The sequence below is a fragment of the Manacus candei genome, unplaced genomic scaffold, assembly GCF_025592945.1.
Source record: "Manacus candei isolate 608988 ecotype Guabito, Panama unplaced genomic scaffold, ASM2559294v1 h1tg000049l, whole genome shotgun sequence".
In the NCBI taxonomy this organism is placed as follows: Eukaryota; Metazoa; Chordata; class Aves; order Passeriformes; family Pipridae; genus Manacus; species Manacus candei.
The window spans coordinates 2,754,570-2,768,304 of record NW_026138097.1 but is presented as its reverse complement, the minus strand read 5'-3'; the positions used below and the strand labels follow the sequence as shown (position 1 = coordinate 2,768,304).

The window sequence follows — 13,735 nt, the reverse complement described above, 5'->3', positions numbered from 1 at the left end:
CAATTAAAAACAACTATCAACCAATATTTCACAGGAGCAGCATAAAGTACAATGTCTTTAAATGCCCTTACAAGTTTGTTTTAATACTGTTTTGGAAGTAAACATTACTAATTAAAATGTTTTTCACTGTTTCCTAGAATGATAAATGGAAGTCACAAACCTCTTCAGCTGTGAATCCTATGGATGACCACCAAGTCCCACTATTAAAGTAATTTTGTACTACTTGCATCATTGCAACAGTTACAGACTAACTCATCCATCTCAGAAGGAAAAATTCCTGATCTATTTGATTTGATAGTATTTATTCATAACGCAATCTACTATCTAAGGAGGGTAAAATGCTGTTCCTCATCTTAAGTTGAGGCAAATCTGTCATCAGTTTCAGCAGGAACAAAATCTGTCTCATGTTTCCAAAGCTCCAGCACAGACTCCTGACATCAGTTTGCAACCCTGAAGCCTGTGACTGCTGAGCTGTCTGTATCTATAGTTAGATGTGGCTGTTGAGCATGGAGTAGGTGCACATCCAGGCTACCTGCTCTTCAGGCTGTTAACAGTGAGTCCTATCATGAAAAGTAAACCCAAGGGAATGGCAGGAAATACAACACATTCTATAAAAGCAGAACTTTCACTGAGCTGTAAATTAGCTGCAGATGATTTTGTATGTGCTTGACTTAAGCCTATCACCTCTGATCTCTGCCATCTAGCATAGGCATCGCAAGCCTGATTCATGCATAATTTACAAAAAACCCCAAAACTCTTTTTCATGTAAATGAAATCCTCTATACTGATCCTTCTTAAGAAATAAAATTTTTCCCACCCTTCCCCCAAAAAGGGCCTGCCATTTTTATCTCTTCCTACTGCATGCAATGCATTTTCATTTATTCTTCCTTGGTACTTAGAGACAAATAAGTGTCCAGCTTCATCCTTCACTATCAGTAATGAAAAGGCATTACATCTGCTCGTTTTGCTGCAGCAAGATTAACTGCTTTAAAGCACCTTGACATTGGTCTAAGTACAGACAATGGGGGAACAGAGGATTTCCACTGCAATTTTTGGGCAGCAAGGGCAATTATTGGCTATGTGGACAAGCAAGAGAAGAGAAGCAGTTATTTGCAAAAGAAAGAGGCAGCAAAGGAAAAATTGTGTGCCAGAAACATGCTCAAATACAGCCGCATTTTTACCATGGCTGAGGAAGTCTGTGCTGTTTCTGTGAATGACCATTGTAAAGACCGAGTAACACTTCTGCCAAGCCAGAAACTTAGGAATATCTGCTTCTTTGCTGGAGACCACGATCTAACCCCACAGCAGTTTATACTGGCTTCTTCTCTGGACTAGACTGCAACATTTCAAAATAGCCATGCACAAAGCCTTCAGCATGAAGACAATGTTCTTTTTTATCTTTAAAAGGCCGTGTCAATCAGAAGAGGTTTCTGAAGACTGGAAGTAAGTAAATCCCACTCTTCAATGCTCTAGTTATCATTTTAACCAATCCTCTGGCATATTATCAACTTTTAAGAAGGGCAAGAAGTAGGACTGGGGAAACCACAGGCTTATCAGACTTAATCCTTGGGAAGGTGATGGAGCAACCAGTGCTGGAGCAGGGGGATTGGACTAGATGATCTTGAGAGGTCCCTTTCTACCTCAATGATTCTCTTGGCACCATTGAAAATTTTGTTCTGGAAAGTTTGTCTCTGAAGGAAAATATTTTCCTTAGCTAGATACCAGGTAACGAACTCCCTCAGGAATTGAGCATGAACAAAGACCTAGCTACCTTCTACAGCACATACAAAGCATGCACTTCTGATTTTTCCCCACTTTAACATATACACAGTGTCGCGTAGGGTCTTTATACGATAAAGAAATGGAGTCCACTCCCTGGTCAGATGGTAATCCAAGAGACTATATTCAAACCCAGCGATTTTTTTATCCCTTAAAACCATGTGACCTTGTGACCAATGAGGTTACCTATTTCAGCGCATGTCCCCTGGGCTTCCTTGCCCTTGGTGCTTCCCCTGCACCCCTGGACACGCCTCCTACAACACAGCACAGTTGTGTTTGCAGAAAACGGCTAAAAATCAATACACAATTCAAAAAAAGGCACTCAATCCAATGCAATTTGGAGGGGGTGAGCAGAGAAGGGGAGGAGAGAAAGAGAATGAATATAGAATAATGTAAACAGAACATAGTCCCCTTAGCATGTCACTGGAAGGTTTTTTCATACTGCAGAGAGAATGAAAATCTGCATAGAGTAGAACTAAATTATGCCAGAAATATATTCTTGGCTCGACTTTACAGATTACACAGGAAAAATGATTCCCAACTCTAACTTTGCTTAGCTAAAGATCTTTATTACTCTGCAGAAATTCCAGATGAAGACTTAATAGTTGGATACACCGAAAAGTGCTTCAGTGATTCTTCTGCCAGCACCTGCAAAAATAGCAGCTACTGAATGGGTCCTACAGATCAAAAACTCTATTGTCATCTGCACCTTCCAGTGCTACTACTTTATTGTGAGCAAGACATGATAACATGAGAAAACAGCTCATTTTTAAGAACATTTCATTAAGCTGATTTTTAAAAAATCCACAACTTATCAACTTATTTATTGTGACTTCCATCACTCACTGTCACCAGAGACAGATAAATCTGCATCCTATGTGAACGCTATTTGGAACATGTCATCCAGCTGACATCTTGCTTAATGTGATTTTACAGCCATTGGACACCAAGATACCTTGTCAACTAATTGACTTAAATCCTACTGGGATCAGACTAAAAGCAAGGGGAGAAAAACACAAGGAATAACTCAACTGCCCTCTGCAGTTCTTGCCACTTTCCAGCTCTTAATTCTGCTACTACAGCTCCAGCTCTGGCAGCTCTCCCAGGCTGGAGGGGTACTAGCCTCCGCTCAGCACATTTCTGACTCCTGCACCACAACTGATCCTAAGCACAACCCAGGAGCAGATGCCACTGGCAGCCTTGTCCATTCAGATTACAGACTCCTGGGAGAATGTCACAGCCTGAACACAGCAGAACCTCTAAGACCTGCTCTATTGCAAAAGCTTATTATGATCCCCATTTATGGAAGCCTTTTAAGACTAAATTTAGGTCATTCCCACTATGACTCATTGAATTCTCTTAGAACTCACACACTCTATTCTCTTCCACATTTGATGCCTCAGATACTTCAGATGTCCTGTTTTCTGCATAATTTAATATTTGATTACTGTAAAAGAAAGCATACATTGCTTGAAGAACAGAAAAAACATCATCTAGGGATATTTCTAATGCCAAGGAAAAATTAATCTTTCATGGCACAGTAGAATAAGAACACAGTCCCAAAAGTATATAATTAAAGAGTCATTCTCCAAATGTGATTTCTTACAAGTCTTGTTTAAATTGTTTTGGGAGTACAGCAGTTGATTTATAGCTAGTACTTGGCAAAGATCCACTGGAGGGGGAAGCTATTCTGGAGAAGAAGAGACCCTGATGTTATGTCTAGCATTTATAAACGGGAGCAAAAGTTATGCTGCCTGAATATGATGTCAGAAGTGTACAACAGGAGAGAGAAAACTGGCATCTCAGAGAGATTTTCCTCATTCAGGTAACCGTCCATCTTCAGCATTTCAGAAATTTTCCTGCAAGTATTTTTTCAAACTGCTATCAAATAACACATGCAGGGACTGGTCCAACCAACCTGCAGAGATGACACTGTATTTTCCAAGGTGACTGGAGACATACAATACTTGAATGCTAAGTCACAACACTTCAGTAGCAGGAAATCCAACGTGAGGTTTTCATTTAAGAGATTATTTGTAATTCCAGTTCCCTTGGATTGCAGACAGTAACTCTACTCACCAAGCAGAAAAACCTCAGTGGTAGTGTACTCAACAGCAAAGAATAAAGCAGTGCCTGCTCAAAAGACTCTAGCTGAATAAACACTAAGCCTAAGATAGAAAGTGATTGAATTTCTTAAGATGAAAACTTGCTAAGTCAACCTATGCAGTCTATACACAATATTGACAGCCTCTACCCAACTATCAGCCAAAATTTAGAATAAGATGTTGCAGCACAGTCTTCTGCTAAAAACATATTACAAAACAGAGCAGACACTGGGTATTTCTTGTTAGTTGCTTTACAGTAGTGCTTGACAAATCTGCTGTCAAACTCTTGGCAGTAACTGTCCATGAAAACACTTATTTCAAATAGGAATATGATGTGGATCCAAAACTGGGAAAGTAACTAATTTTGTTTTTGTTCTTGTTCTGTAACACAAAATTAGTGCCAGATACTGGACTCACTTGTGTTCCAACACACAATACCCAAATCTGCAGGTTTCCTGCAGGTCAGTGCAGCTGTAGAAAGAGGATTTATCTTTGTATATAGAACAGCTCCTTGAAATATTAACCGAATTATGTTACACTGAATCATGTAATAGTAGGCAGCAGACTCTTGCCAAAGAATCACACACAGCTGATTCAATACATCGCTGATCTGGTAGAGCAGCTGCCTCAAGCCCACAGAGACACAGCTACCAGTCAGTAAACACATGAGATTCAGCTGTAGCAGGAGACAGCAAAAGCCAATCATGCATTTCTTAACTTCAAGGAGACCCAAAAGATCTGCCTGTCCCAGTCCTTTTCAGGCATTGTTTGTCAGCCACAAAAAAATCACCCAATAAACAATTCATTTATTACAAGAGCAACAGACACCTCCTATTTGCTACACAAACTGCTGGCTAGAGGTTTACTTCTGGCAGGTCCCTCCCAGTCCCACTTTTTGCAGAAGTCAACCTATATCCTGATGCTGTCACTTTAACTGAGCTCTCAGCAGGACTAAATAGCCTCATGCTCACCAAGCACCTCAAGCAGTCTTTTGGGCCCACAAAATCTTCGGTGTAGCCCAACATTGTCACCAAGCATATCATACAGTGTTGTGGGTTCAAAATAATAAAACAAAGATAGATGAGAAAAATCATCCAAGGACTCATTTTAGTCAAAACAGTTTTGTCTCTTTTGATACAACAGACCAATGTGTGCTTACTTCATCCACCACAAATCCTTTCAGTTAGCTTATTGGTCAAGAACTGGATGTATCAGAGAAAAATAGTATTTATCTTAAGTTTACCTTAGAAGTACAAGAACTTTGATAAATGGATTGACATTTTAAATAAGCACTGGCAAAACTCTGTAAGTGTTACTCTGTACTTTTCTGAAGGCCTCTGCAACTTTAAGGCTACTTCTTAGGCAGAACTCTTCTCCAGAAGAAAAGCTCTTGGGTAGCTAAATATTTTAGACCCTAACCTCAGACATTTTCTGTGATGTGAAGGCTTCTTAGGAGGAAAAGTGAATCAAAGTTAGGTCTGTACACTTCGTACTGAATCTTAATGAGCAGATTTAGAATTCAGGAACATGAAAAGGGGTAGTCCCTGAAGCCCAAATGAAAGAAGCTTTGGATTTAGAGTAGATTTTGGTTAGATTTTCATACAGTGATTTAAAATTACTTGCATAATGTAAAGAATATGCCAGGGTACAATGCAATATGATTGCTGGTGATGGAAGACTAGCAAATTGAGTCACAGAACACTCAAATGCTTTAGGGAATTTAAGGCCAAGCTGAAGTAAAAAATATACCTGCTTGAAATTATCATATAACTCTAAACTACAGAACACTTTGTGACATAAATGTATAGGAGTAATTTGACTTTTTCCTCCTGTAAGCTGATAGCTTATGGCATTCTTAGGGTATAATATAGAAAAGCTGCTTACAGCTACTGAAGAACAGGGTTTTCAAAATTTTTAAAACTTGTCTACAGTCATGGCATGCAACAACTCAAATATCATGGTGCAACAACCCTTGAGCTCACTGGAACATTTTGCTTACTAGGAATCAAGGCAGCTTTCCTGATCAGTGTAGTAAAGAATGGATAAATGAACAATATACCTGAGAATGTGTACTAGCTGCTGAAAATGAACTGCTACAAAGCCAGGCACTGATTCTTAAGGGTGAAGCTTGACATACACAGACTATGCTCTGCACTACAAACCTCCCATCCTTCTGTTATTCCACCTACTCCATGTCCACAAATAATTTGCACCATATTTTATTTTTTTCTCAGCTGTCTGTATTATCACAACAGAATATGATTACTATGTTTTTGAGATATCTATCCTTTAACGATAATTTTGTCTGTGTAACTATGCAGACTAAATCCTTGAATTGCTAAACACATAAAATTTTATTCTACAGATTTGCACACTGGACAGCAAAAATCATACTTCAGATTGCTAGACCAGCTCAGCCAACTGCCCAGAGGATCATGAATTTACATAAATTAGAAATCCAAGTTTCCAAAATAGAAATTATTTTAAGGTGTACCTACATGGGAGTAAGGTACGGAAGAACTTAGATGCATCGTATTTTCCAGTTTTACAGACAGACTGCAGTATCACTATACCATTGTTTCAGAACTTACTATGTTAACTACTTGTTTAAACCTTATAATTTGATGGTAAAACACTGTATTTTTACTTTCAAAATCAAGTTATTAAAAAGTAGAAAAATATCTTAGGAATTCTGGAAAATTACTTTTCTTAGTGAAAAGATGCTTATATTGAATTTAATCATCAAATATTATAAACAAATTACATTACTGTGAAGACATTCTGAAAGATCAACAAAACAGAACACTGTTGAAATTAAAAATAGGGTTTTGTTAATATTCAACTGAAATATTTAACTTAGCTGCAAAATTGCTAAGGCCAAAAGAAACTCCTAGAGATCTTATCTTTGAAAGGTCATATATAGTTTTTTCCCCTCTGTACTTTAATGAAATCATACACTTCAATCATACTTACAGAATAAGTGTAAAGACTTACTGCTGACATATAAAAATAAAGTTTCTGGATGAGTTGAACATGATGTAATAAACAAAAAGAATGATTCGTGCAAAAACATTCCAATTAAAAAGAAAACGAGTAAGGTCAGTATAACCTGGAGAAGAAAAACAAATCATAAAACTTAATTGGGCCCCTATAAAGACATAAAACAAATTACCTCCCTTTTACCTTGTACATGAGTTATGGTGGAAACTCTGTTTAGTTAACACTTTCTTATCGAAGCTATGAGAATTTATGACTTTTTGTAGATAACAGATTAGTCTAAGAAAACATCTGTCGAATTCCTGACATAACGATGTATAATGTTTATGCTTGTGTATAATGAATATGCATGAAGTAGTTGAAATAAATGTCGAACCTATGCCTGCTTTCAATGTGACAGGCCTTTGGAGTTGCTAAAACTCCCCCTGTTCACCCAGCGCTGTTTGCTTTTATCATATAATAAGTTCTAATTGGAAAATTACTCAACCTTGAGACTGTTTCTCACAATGAGAAAAGTCCACTTTAAACTATTGTATTGTGAAGATCAGTTGAGAAATTCACCAGTTTATAACAAACTATGAATGTGCAACCAAGGTAAATTGCCAGTGTGTGGAATTAACAGTTAACAAGTTTGTTAAGTGAAGGTAGGAGTCAGCACATAGACAGCTTCCACTGAAAGCAGTCAGACTCCTAGGGGTCTCAAGATAAATAGGTCACTAGCAGACTAAATCAGGACTAAGGAGTTTGGTGAGCTGAACTCATGGCAATACATCTTTCTTTACAATATCTAACCACGAGCGTGATGTGGCTCCAAAGTGTTGAGTCCATTAACTGATAGCAAACACAAATCTCAAAACTGTTTTCTTTCCTTCCAATTTTATTTCTTTTTGTTTTCTGTTCAGAGTAAAGTAACAAGCTGAGCAAAGGAACCATAACATATGAACTGCATTACAAAGGCTTACTAGGGAAAGATTTTTACATTTTCTCTTTCCCAGAAATGCTCAATAAACTGGATAAATTACAGAAACCAATTTTTAGTCACAATCAAAATTATATACAGAAATGATGTCTAACAGAGAAATACAGTGGCTCTGCATGGTCCTAACAGATTTTGCGTCACAGACTGACATGATGAACTAGGGGACTGCTATTTCTTCATCTCCAGGATTGCACTTCCAGGGCCTCGGTGTTTGGCACTGCATATGTTGCAGAACTGGACAGGAGATACCTAAAAATCAAAAAAGAAAGCAAGAATCTCTTAGGGAAATGTAGCCATGTTAGAACATTTGAAGATGAATGAAAAATGCTAATGCCCTTCTCAACATTACTGCTCACAGTCAGGCTGTTCCCTATGAACATAGTCAAGGATAGGTGAGGGAAGACAATATAGATGAACATTGTAAGGCAGCCTGTTCTGGAGTCAGAGGGCAGTACAACTCACCACTCACTCCAAGAACACTACCAACACCCACCAGGAGAGTAAGGTCAAACTTCCTTCACATCAAAGATAAAAAAGTGCATAGTCAAAAGCATCACTGATTATCTTCATAGATAAAGAAGCGAGTAAGTCACTTGGTCAGCTCCAATGACCACTGGATGCCTTAGTTACAGCACTGCCTTTGGATAGCATTCCACAGATTTCCAACAACTGAGAACAAGGCCCAAAAAATGTAATTTGATATCAAATATGTGCTTATTGTTACTCTGTGTGCTGTTTTGTGCAGACATTACTTTTCTTTCAGTGTATCACCAATAACCAAATATCAGTAACACAAGTGATCACCTAAGACCAGGAAATAAATACTATAGCAGGGGAAAATTTGGCTTAGTCATATGCATAATACCTGTGTATTCATACACACTGTGAATATATATCGTGTAACATCCACGTCACATTTAAAAATTCTAACAAGTCACCTGTCCCAGAAAATTGAGAATGCTAGGTAAATTTTAGATTATTTCTCACCATAAAATTAGTGGTAAATACTGTCTGAATAAATATTTACTGGTTGTTGGGCTTTCTCATGCAAATGTTCTAATACATTAGGATTTTCATGACATATTAAGTATTCATGCTGTACCATATGGCTACAAGTACTTTGGTTCCTTCCAGATTAAGTGATTCACTGAAGTTATTTTTCAGTAGATGTTACTTTTCAGAGACAGATACAGAATCAGAAAAGCTTAAATTTAGCTTTCTATGCAATTTTGTTACCATTCTAACACTTTCCTTCCTAAAGTCAAAACCGGTCATATTCTGTCGTGATAGAAGTTACTTTTTTGGTTTGTGTTAATGAAAGAAGAAAAAAAAAGACTTATAAAGAAAAACATGTTCTGACCACAAAGATCATTACAAAGATATTTAAATATTCACTCTGAAATGAGTGATTTTTGTCCTCTGGATCAGAATCATTTAATATTGTTCACTTGAGAAAATACCTTTATTCTTGCCTTTAAGTATGTTGAATTAAAGGGAAAGATGCAATGGAAAAGAATTAGTTAAAAAAATTAGACAGGTTGTATTCCCTGTATGTCTCAGAGCTGCATTACATATTCAGATTGCAGAAAATAATAAAATACTGCTCAAACAGCAGTGATTTCTTTCTACATTGGATGAACTTTAGTTGCAGTGTCCCTAAACCCCCTTTCCTTAGTCACATACTACTATGTGGTATCATCACAAGTTATTACTGTAATCATATAATTCCTGATACAGCCACTTCTTCTCCACAGTTGACATAAGGAAAGGTGTCATTTTATCTTTGGCAAAGGTGTCAGAGAGATTAAGCTAGTTCCTTACTGTGTTAGATACAGGTAGGCACTCTTTGTGAAACATATGTCTGCAGTGGAACACTACCACGTTGAAGGATTTGGATGCATCTGGGAAAGAGAAACATAAATTCATTTCAAAGGGCAATGAAACAAACAATTCAGTGGCTACAGCACTATATGCCCACATTCTATTATACATAGAGAAACTTCAAGTAACATTTCTCAAATTAATTTTCAAATTATTCGGGCTTACTTACAGAAACCATGGAGAGTGATGATTTCAGGTAAGTGTCCCAGTGATGGAGTTACAAAACAAATGTATTCTGTGGCTTAAATGCTGTGTAGTTTTTCACCATGAATTTTTCATGTCAGTACAATATATGCTACATGCTAAATTTGGGCAGAGAGGAGAGTAAACTAGCACCAAATAATTCAGCTTCTTTGAAGAGAAGTTAGCAGAAAAATTCTTGCAGTAGTGCGACGAGAACCAGAACACTGAGCAGTTCTAGTGCCTACGTGGCATATCATGATCTTGAAATTTGACAAGAAGCTGCCTAAGTGCATGATGTGGGTTTTGATTCCGACATGAATATTTAGCCAAATTAGAACCCTACATACAATATCCACATATCCAAAGAATAAGCATCTCACCCATGAGCATCATCCACTTTCTACTCTTTGGCTCCCATTTCCTCAACACATACCTCAAGGCACTAGCACAATCAGCTCTGCTAGATTTTCCTGGTCTGTATGTGGGTGCACGTGATCATAGTATAGTTTTTTTATTTATTTATTTAAGCGAAAAATGGTAGAAAACAGATTAAAAAACTATAAATGATTTAATTTGGCTATCAACATTTAGCAAACAAACAAAAAAACCCAAACGTCCATACATATGCTTCATCTTACATATTCTTGCTTGAAGATGCCATGACAGATACTCTCCTAGTAAAATTACTTCTCCTTAAGATGCTCAATAACTATATTGATATTTCTGAACTACAGTTGCCTTGCAGAATGTACATCTCCAAAACAACATCCTGAATTTCTAGTTTCAAAATTAACTTTAGAAGATGTTTTAAAACTACAGCCTGTTATAAAGTTGTTTCAAATATGGCAGTAGTGACTGAAGCCAAGAACTCTCCACCACTCAGAAAAAAAGTATATTCCATAAAACTTTATGATCTACAAGTTCAGTCTAAATTGTTCAACAGAGGTGGACAAGATTTGGTGGCAGCAGTTAGTTTTGTGGTTTAATAATCTTTGAGAAGACGTATGTTGATGGAATTAAAAGCTGCCTTGAATTCCATGTATTCAAAACAGAAAATAAGGAAGTCAAAGTTGAATAAGAAAGAATACTGAGTTTACTACAACAAAAGACCTTCATTTAGACTCTGTTCCCCTGTCAGAATTCAAAAGCAAGCCTTGCATAGGAGATTGAAATTTATACAGCGATCACCAAGGGAGACTACCACACATTTTTATGAATAAAAGCAAACAATAGTTCCTCTTACAATAATAATAAAAAAATTTGACAACCTCTTTGTTTTTTAGAAAAGCATCCTACCTGAAGGAAGTATTGGAGACAGACATGATTCACAGATATTCTCCTCTGGGAAAAAAAAAACAAACAAAAACTTAGAACAGCTTTGTTAACGAACTCCATGCTTCCTTTTTTATAAAGCAGGCATGAACATACTGCTGTTACAGATATGGAGTTTAGTCTTAAAGCATTTACTTAAGATGCCTAACAGAATCTATTAAAAATTGAAGAGTAATACTGAAGTAGCATTTCTAATAACAGTATGACAAATATTCAGATCTTCTGATTCCGATGATGGTAGAACTGCAGGAGCTAGTCTGTTTAGGAGCAGCGCTGTAGAGGCAAAAGGCAAACTGACAAAAAGGAGCATCGGATAAGTGGCTGTTAACGCTGCAGCATTTTGTAGCAGAAGCTCTGATCTTCTGTCCTGTCAGCTTCTGTCTCTTGCTATTAAAACTCAGCTGGCGTGAATTACAGCACTACTGATATGCATCATTAGCATCTTGCAAAATATTTTCCATTGTTTCTGACAACCATCTCATGGCTTTTGCTTGGTGGCATCTGACTATCCATGTTAGCACTAAATAGCATTTTTCACCTTTACAAACTGCAGGACACAATACATTGCTGGCTATGCAGAGACTGACCAAGAGAAAAAGTTGCATGCTTGGTCTTGTAGATTTTGACATACAAGTAGTTCCTTTGCAAAGGGGGAAAGCAGCTAGTATCCTACTACACTCTACAGATAAGGTACAATACTCAGGCTTTTGGGCAACTTCCAAAGCAGACCGTCAAGTAGTGTATAAACCAAGCAAAAGCCTTCAAAATCTTGAAAGTCATCATATTTCCTCTGTACCTACCATCTACTAGAACACCCTTCATCTGAGTTCGATGCATTTTCTTCAATAAAGAAAGAGAATCGGCAACAAGTATCTTTTTGCAACCTTCTCGCAGCAAGATCTGTTGGTGCAAAGAACACAAAACACAGCAGTTGTTGAATGGGCACATGAACTTCTTGACAAGTCTCCACTGTGTTTGTGCTGCCAAAGAGAGTACAGGGAATTTTTAAGTTTTTTCAAGGGTAAAGGAGGGAAAGGAGGAACCTCTTGTTAACATCACCTCTACATAACTGAAAAACCGACAATACAAAAAAAATGCCTCAAAACCAAAAACGAACCTCAAGAAATGAAATCCTTTACAAATATACTATTATTATAAATTATGATCTTCCTCCTATGAGATGATGTGTCCTAGTTAGAACAACTGGGACCGATTCATCACTGGATAGGTATAGCCCAAACCTGTGTATTCTATGGCCCTCCATGCCATTTCACAGACACTGTTGTCAAGGGGGGGGGGGGGTGGGGGAGCCTGCCTGTGGGGGGATGTTCCTGTCCTCATACCCTTTAATGGAATTCCCTGCTCTGAGCATCCTCATACCCTTTTATGGAATTCCCCAATCTGAGGGAAGGATTGACCATTCCTGCCTGAACTGGAGAATATATAAACCTGGAGTTTCAGAACTTTTCTACCACTCGTGGGACCCAGAGGAAAGGAAGACTGCAGCTCATCACCCACAACCAGACTGAGACCACCACCCTCAACTGGACTGCAATCACCACTTTTGACCAGACTGCAACAGCTCTCCCACCAGCAGGTTTTTTTTTCTCCCTTCTCCCTTTACTTTGGACTCAAGGGGGGGGGGGGGCAAGGAACACCACTTTGTTCATGCCCCAGGGTGCTGGGTTACACATTTGGGTTTTGTGGGTTAAGACCAATTGTTTGTTTGTATGATTGTACTTACTGTATTATTTTAATAAATTGTTATTCTGATTTATAATCTCTCCTTTGAGTTGAGTTCATTTCCCCTGCTGGTTAAATCTTAAACCAGCACATGATGTTAACAAATTACAATGGGGAGGAATTTTTACAGTGCCCTTCAGAATCATTTTGCAAACCGTTTCAAAACTTCTACCCATATCTCTCCTGTCTTCTTCAGAAAAGACATTTGATAATCATAAAACCTTCATAAACACAGCACTTTAAAATGTATTTTGTTCAAATACATTTCCTGCTGAGGTGTAGCAATATTAAATGTCTATATAGCTAACCAAAGATCCAGAGTTAATTCCTCTTAAGCAAAACTCACAGCTCCCTTTCAACTTATTTGGTATTTTTCATAAGATTTCATCAGATTGACATGTTGTTGCCTGACACTGTCATGAAACATAGAGAATTCAAGGGCATAAAAATTATACAGAGCTTATTATTCCACTGAAAAGTGCTTTCCAAAGAGACTCACAGTCAATTCCAAGGTGAACAATGCTACCAAAAAAGTGATACAGAGAGGCAACGTCCATTCCTTTCTCCTGATCATTTGCGTTACAGGAGACACTGAGCATTCTAAGAGAGTGCAAGATACAGCTAACACAAATACCTAAGAAGAAATACAATAATAGAATTTACAGCAAAGTGGACAATGTCTAAAAGCCTATCTTTTCACATACACATTGTGAAGTAATAAAGACACACTGCCAAG

The 13,735-nt window shown here is 37.6% G+C and overlaps 1 protein-coding gene across 4 annotated transcripts in view; it reads right to left on the bottom strand.

Annotated features, from left to right (window-relative positions):
• Nucleotides 1–7,740: 7,740 nt before the first annotated feature.
• The window catches only part of VPS41 (VPS41 subunit of HOPS complex), a 104,743-nt gene continuing 98,748 nt past the window's right edge, over nt 7,741–13,735 (bottom strand). For all 4 annotated transcript variants that reach the window (XM_051798706.1, XM_051798705.1, XM_051798709.1 and 1 more), the window contains 4 exons: nt 12,057–12,156; nt 11,221–11,265; nt 9,682–9,761; nt 7,741–8,109 (listed from right to left, as the gene is read on the bottom strand). In XM_051798706.1, the coding sequence (XP_051654666.1) occupies nt 8,029–8,109; nt 9,682–9,761; nt 11,221–11,265; nt 12,057–12,156 (306 nt within the window). In that variant the 3' untranslated portion in view covers nt 7,741–8,028. The remainder of the gene's footprint in view (nt 8,110–9,681; nt 9,762–11,220; nt 11,266–12,056; nt 12,157–13,735) is intronic.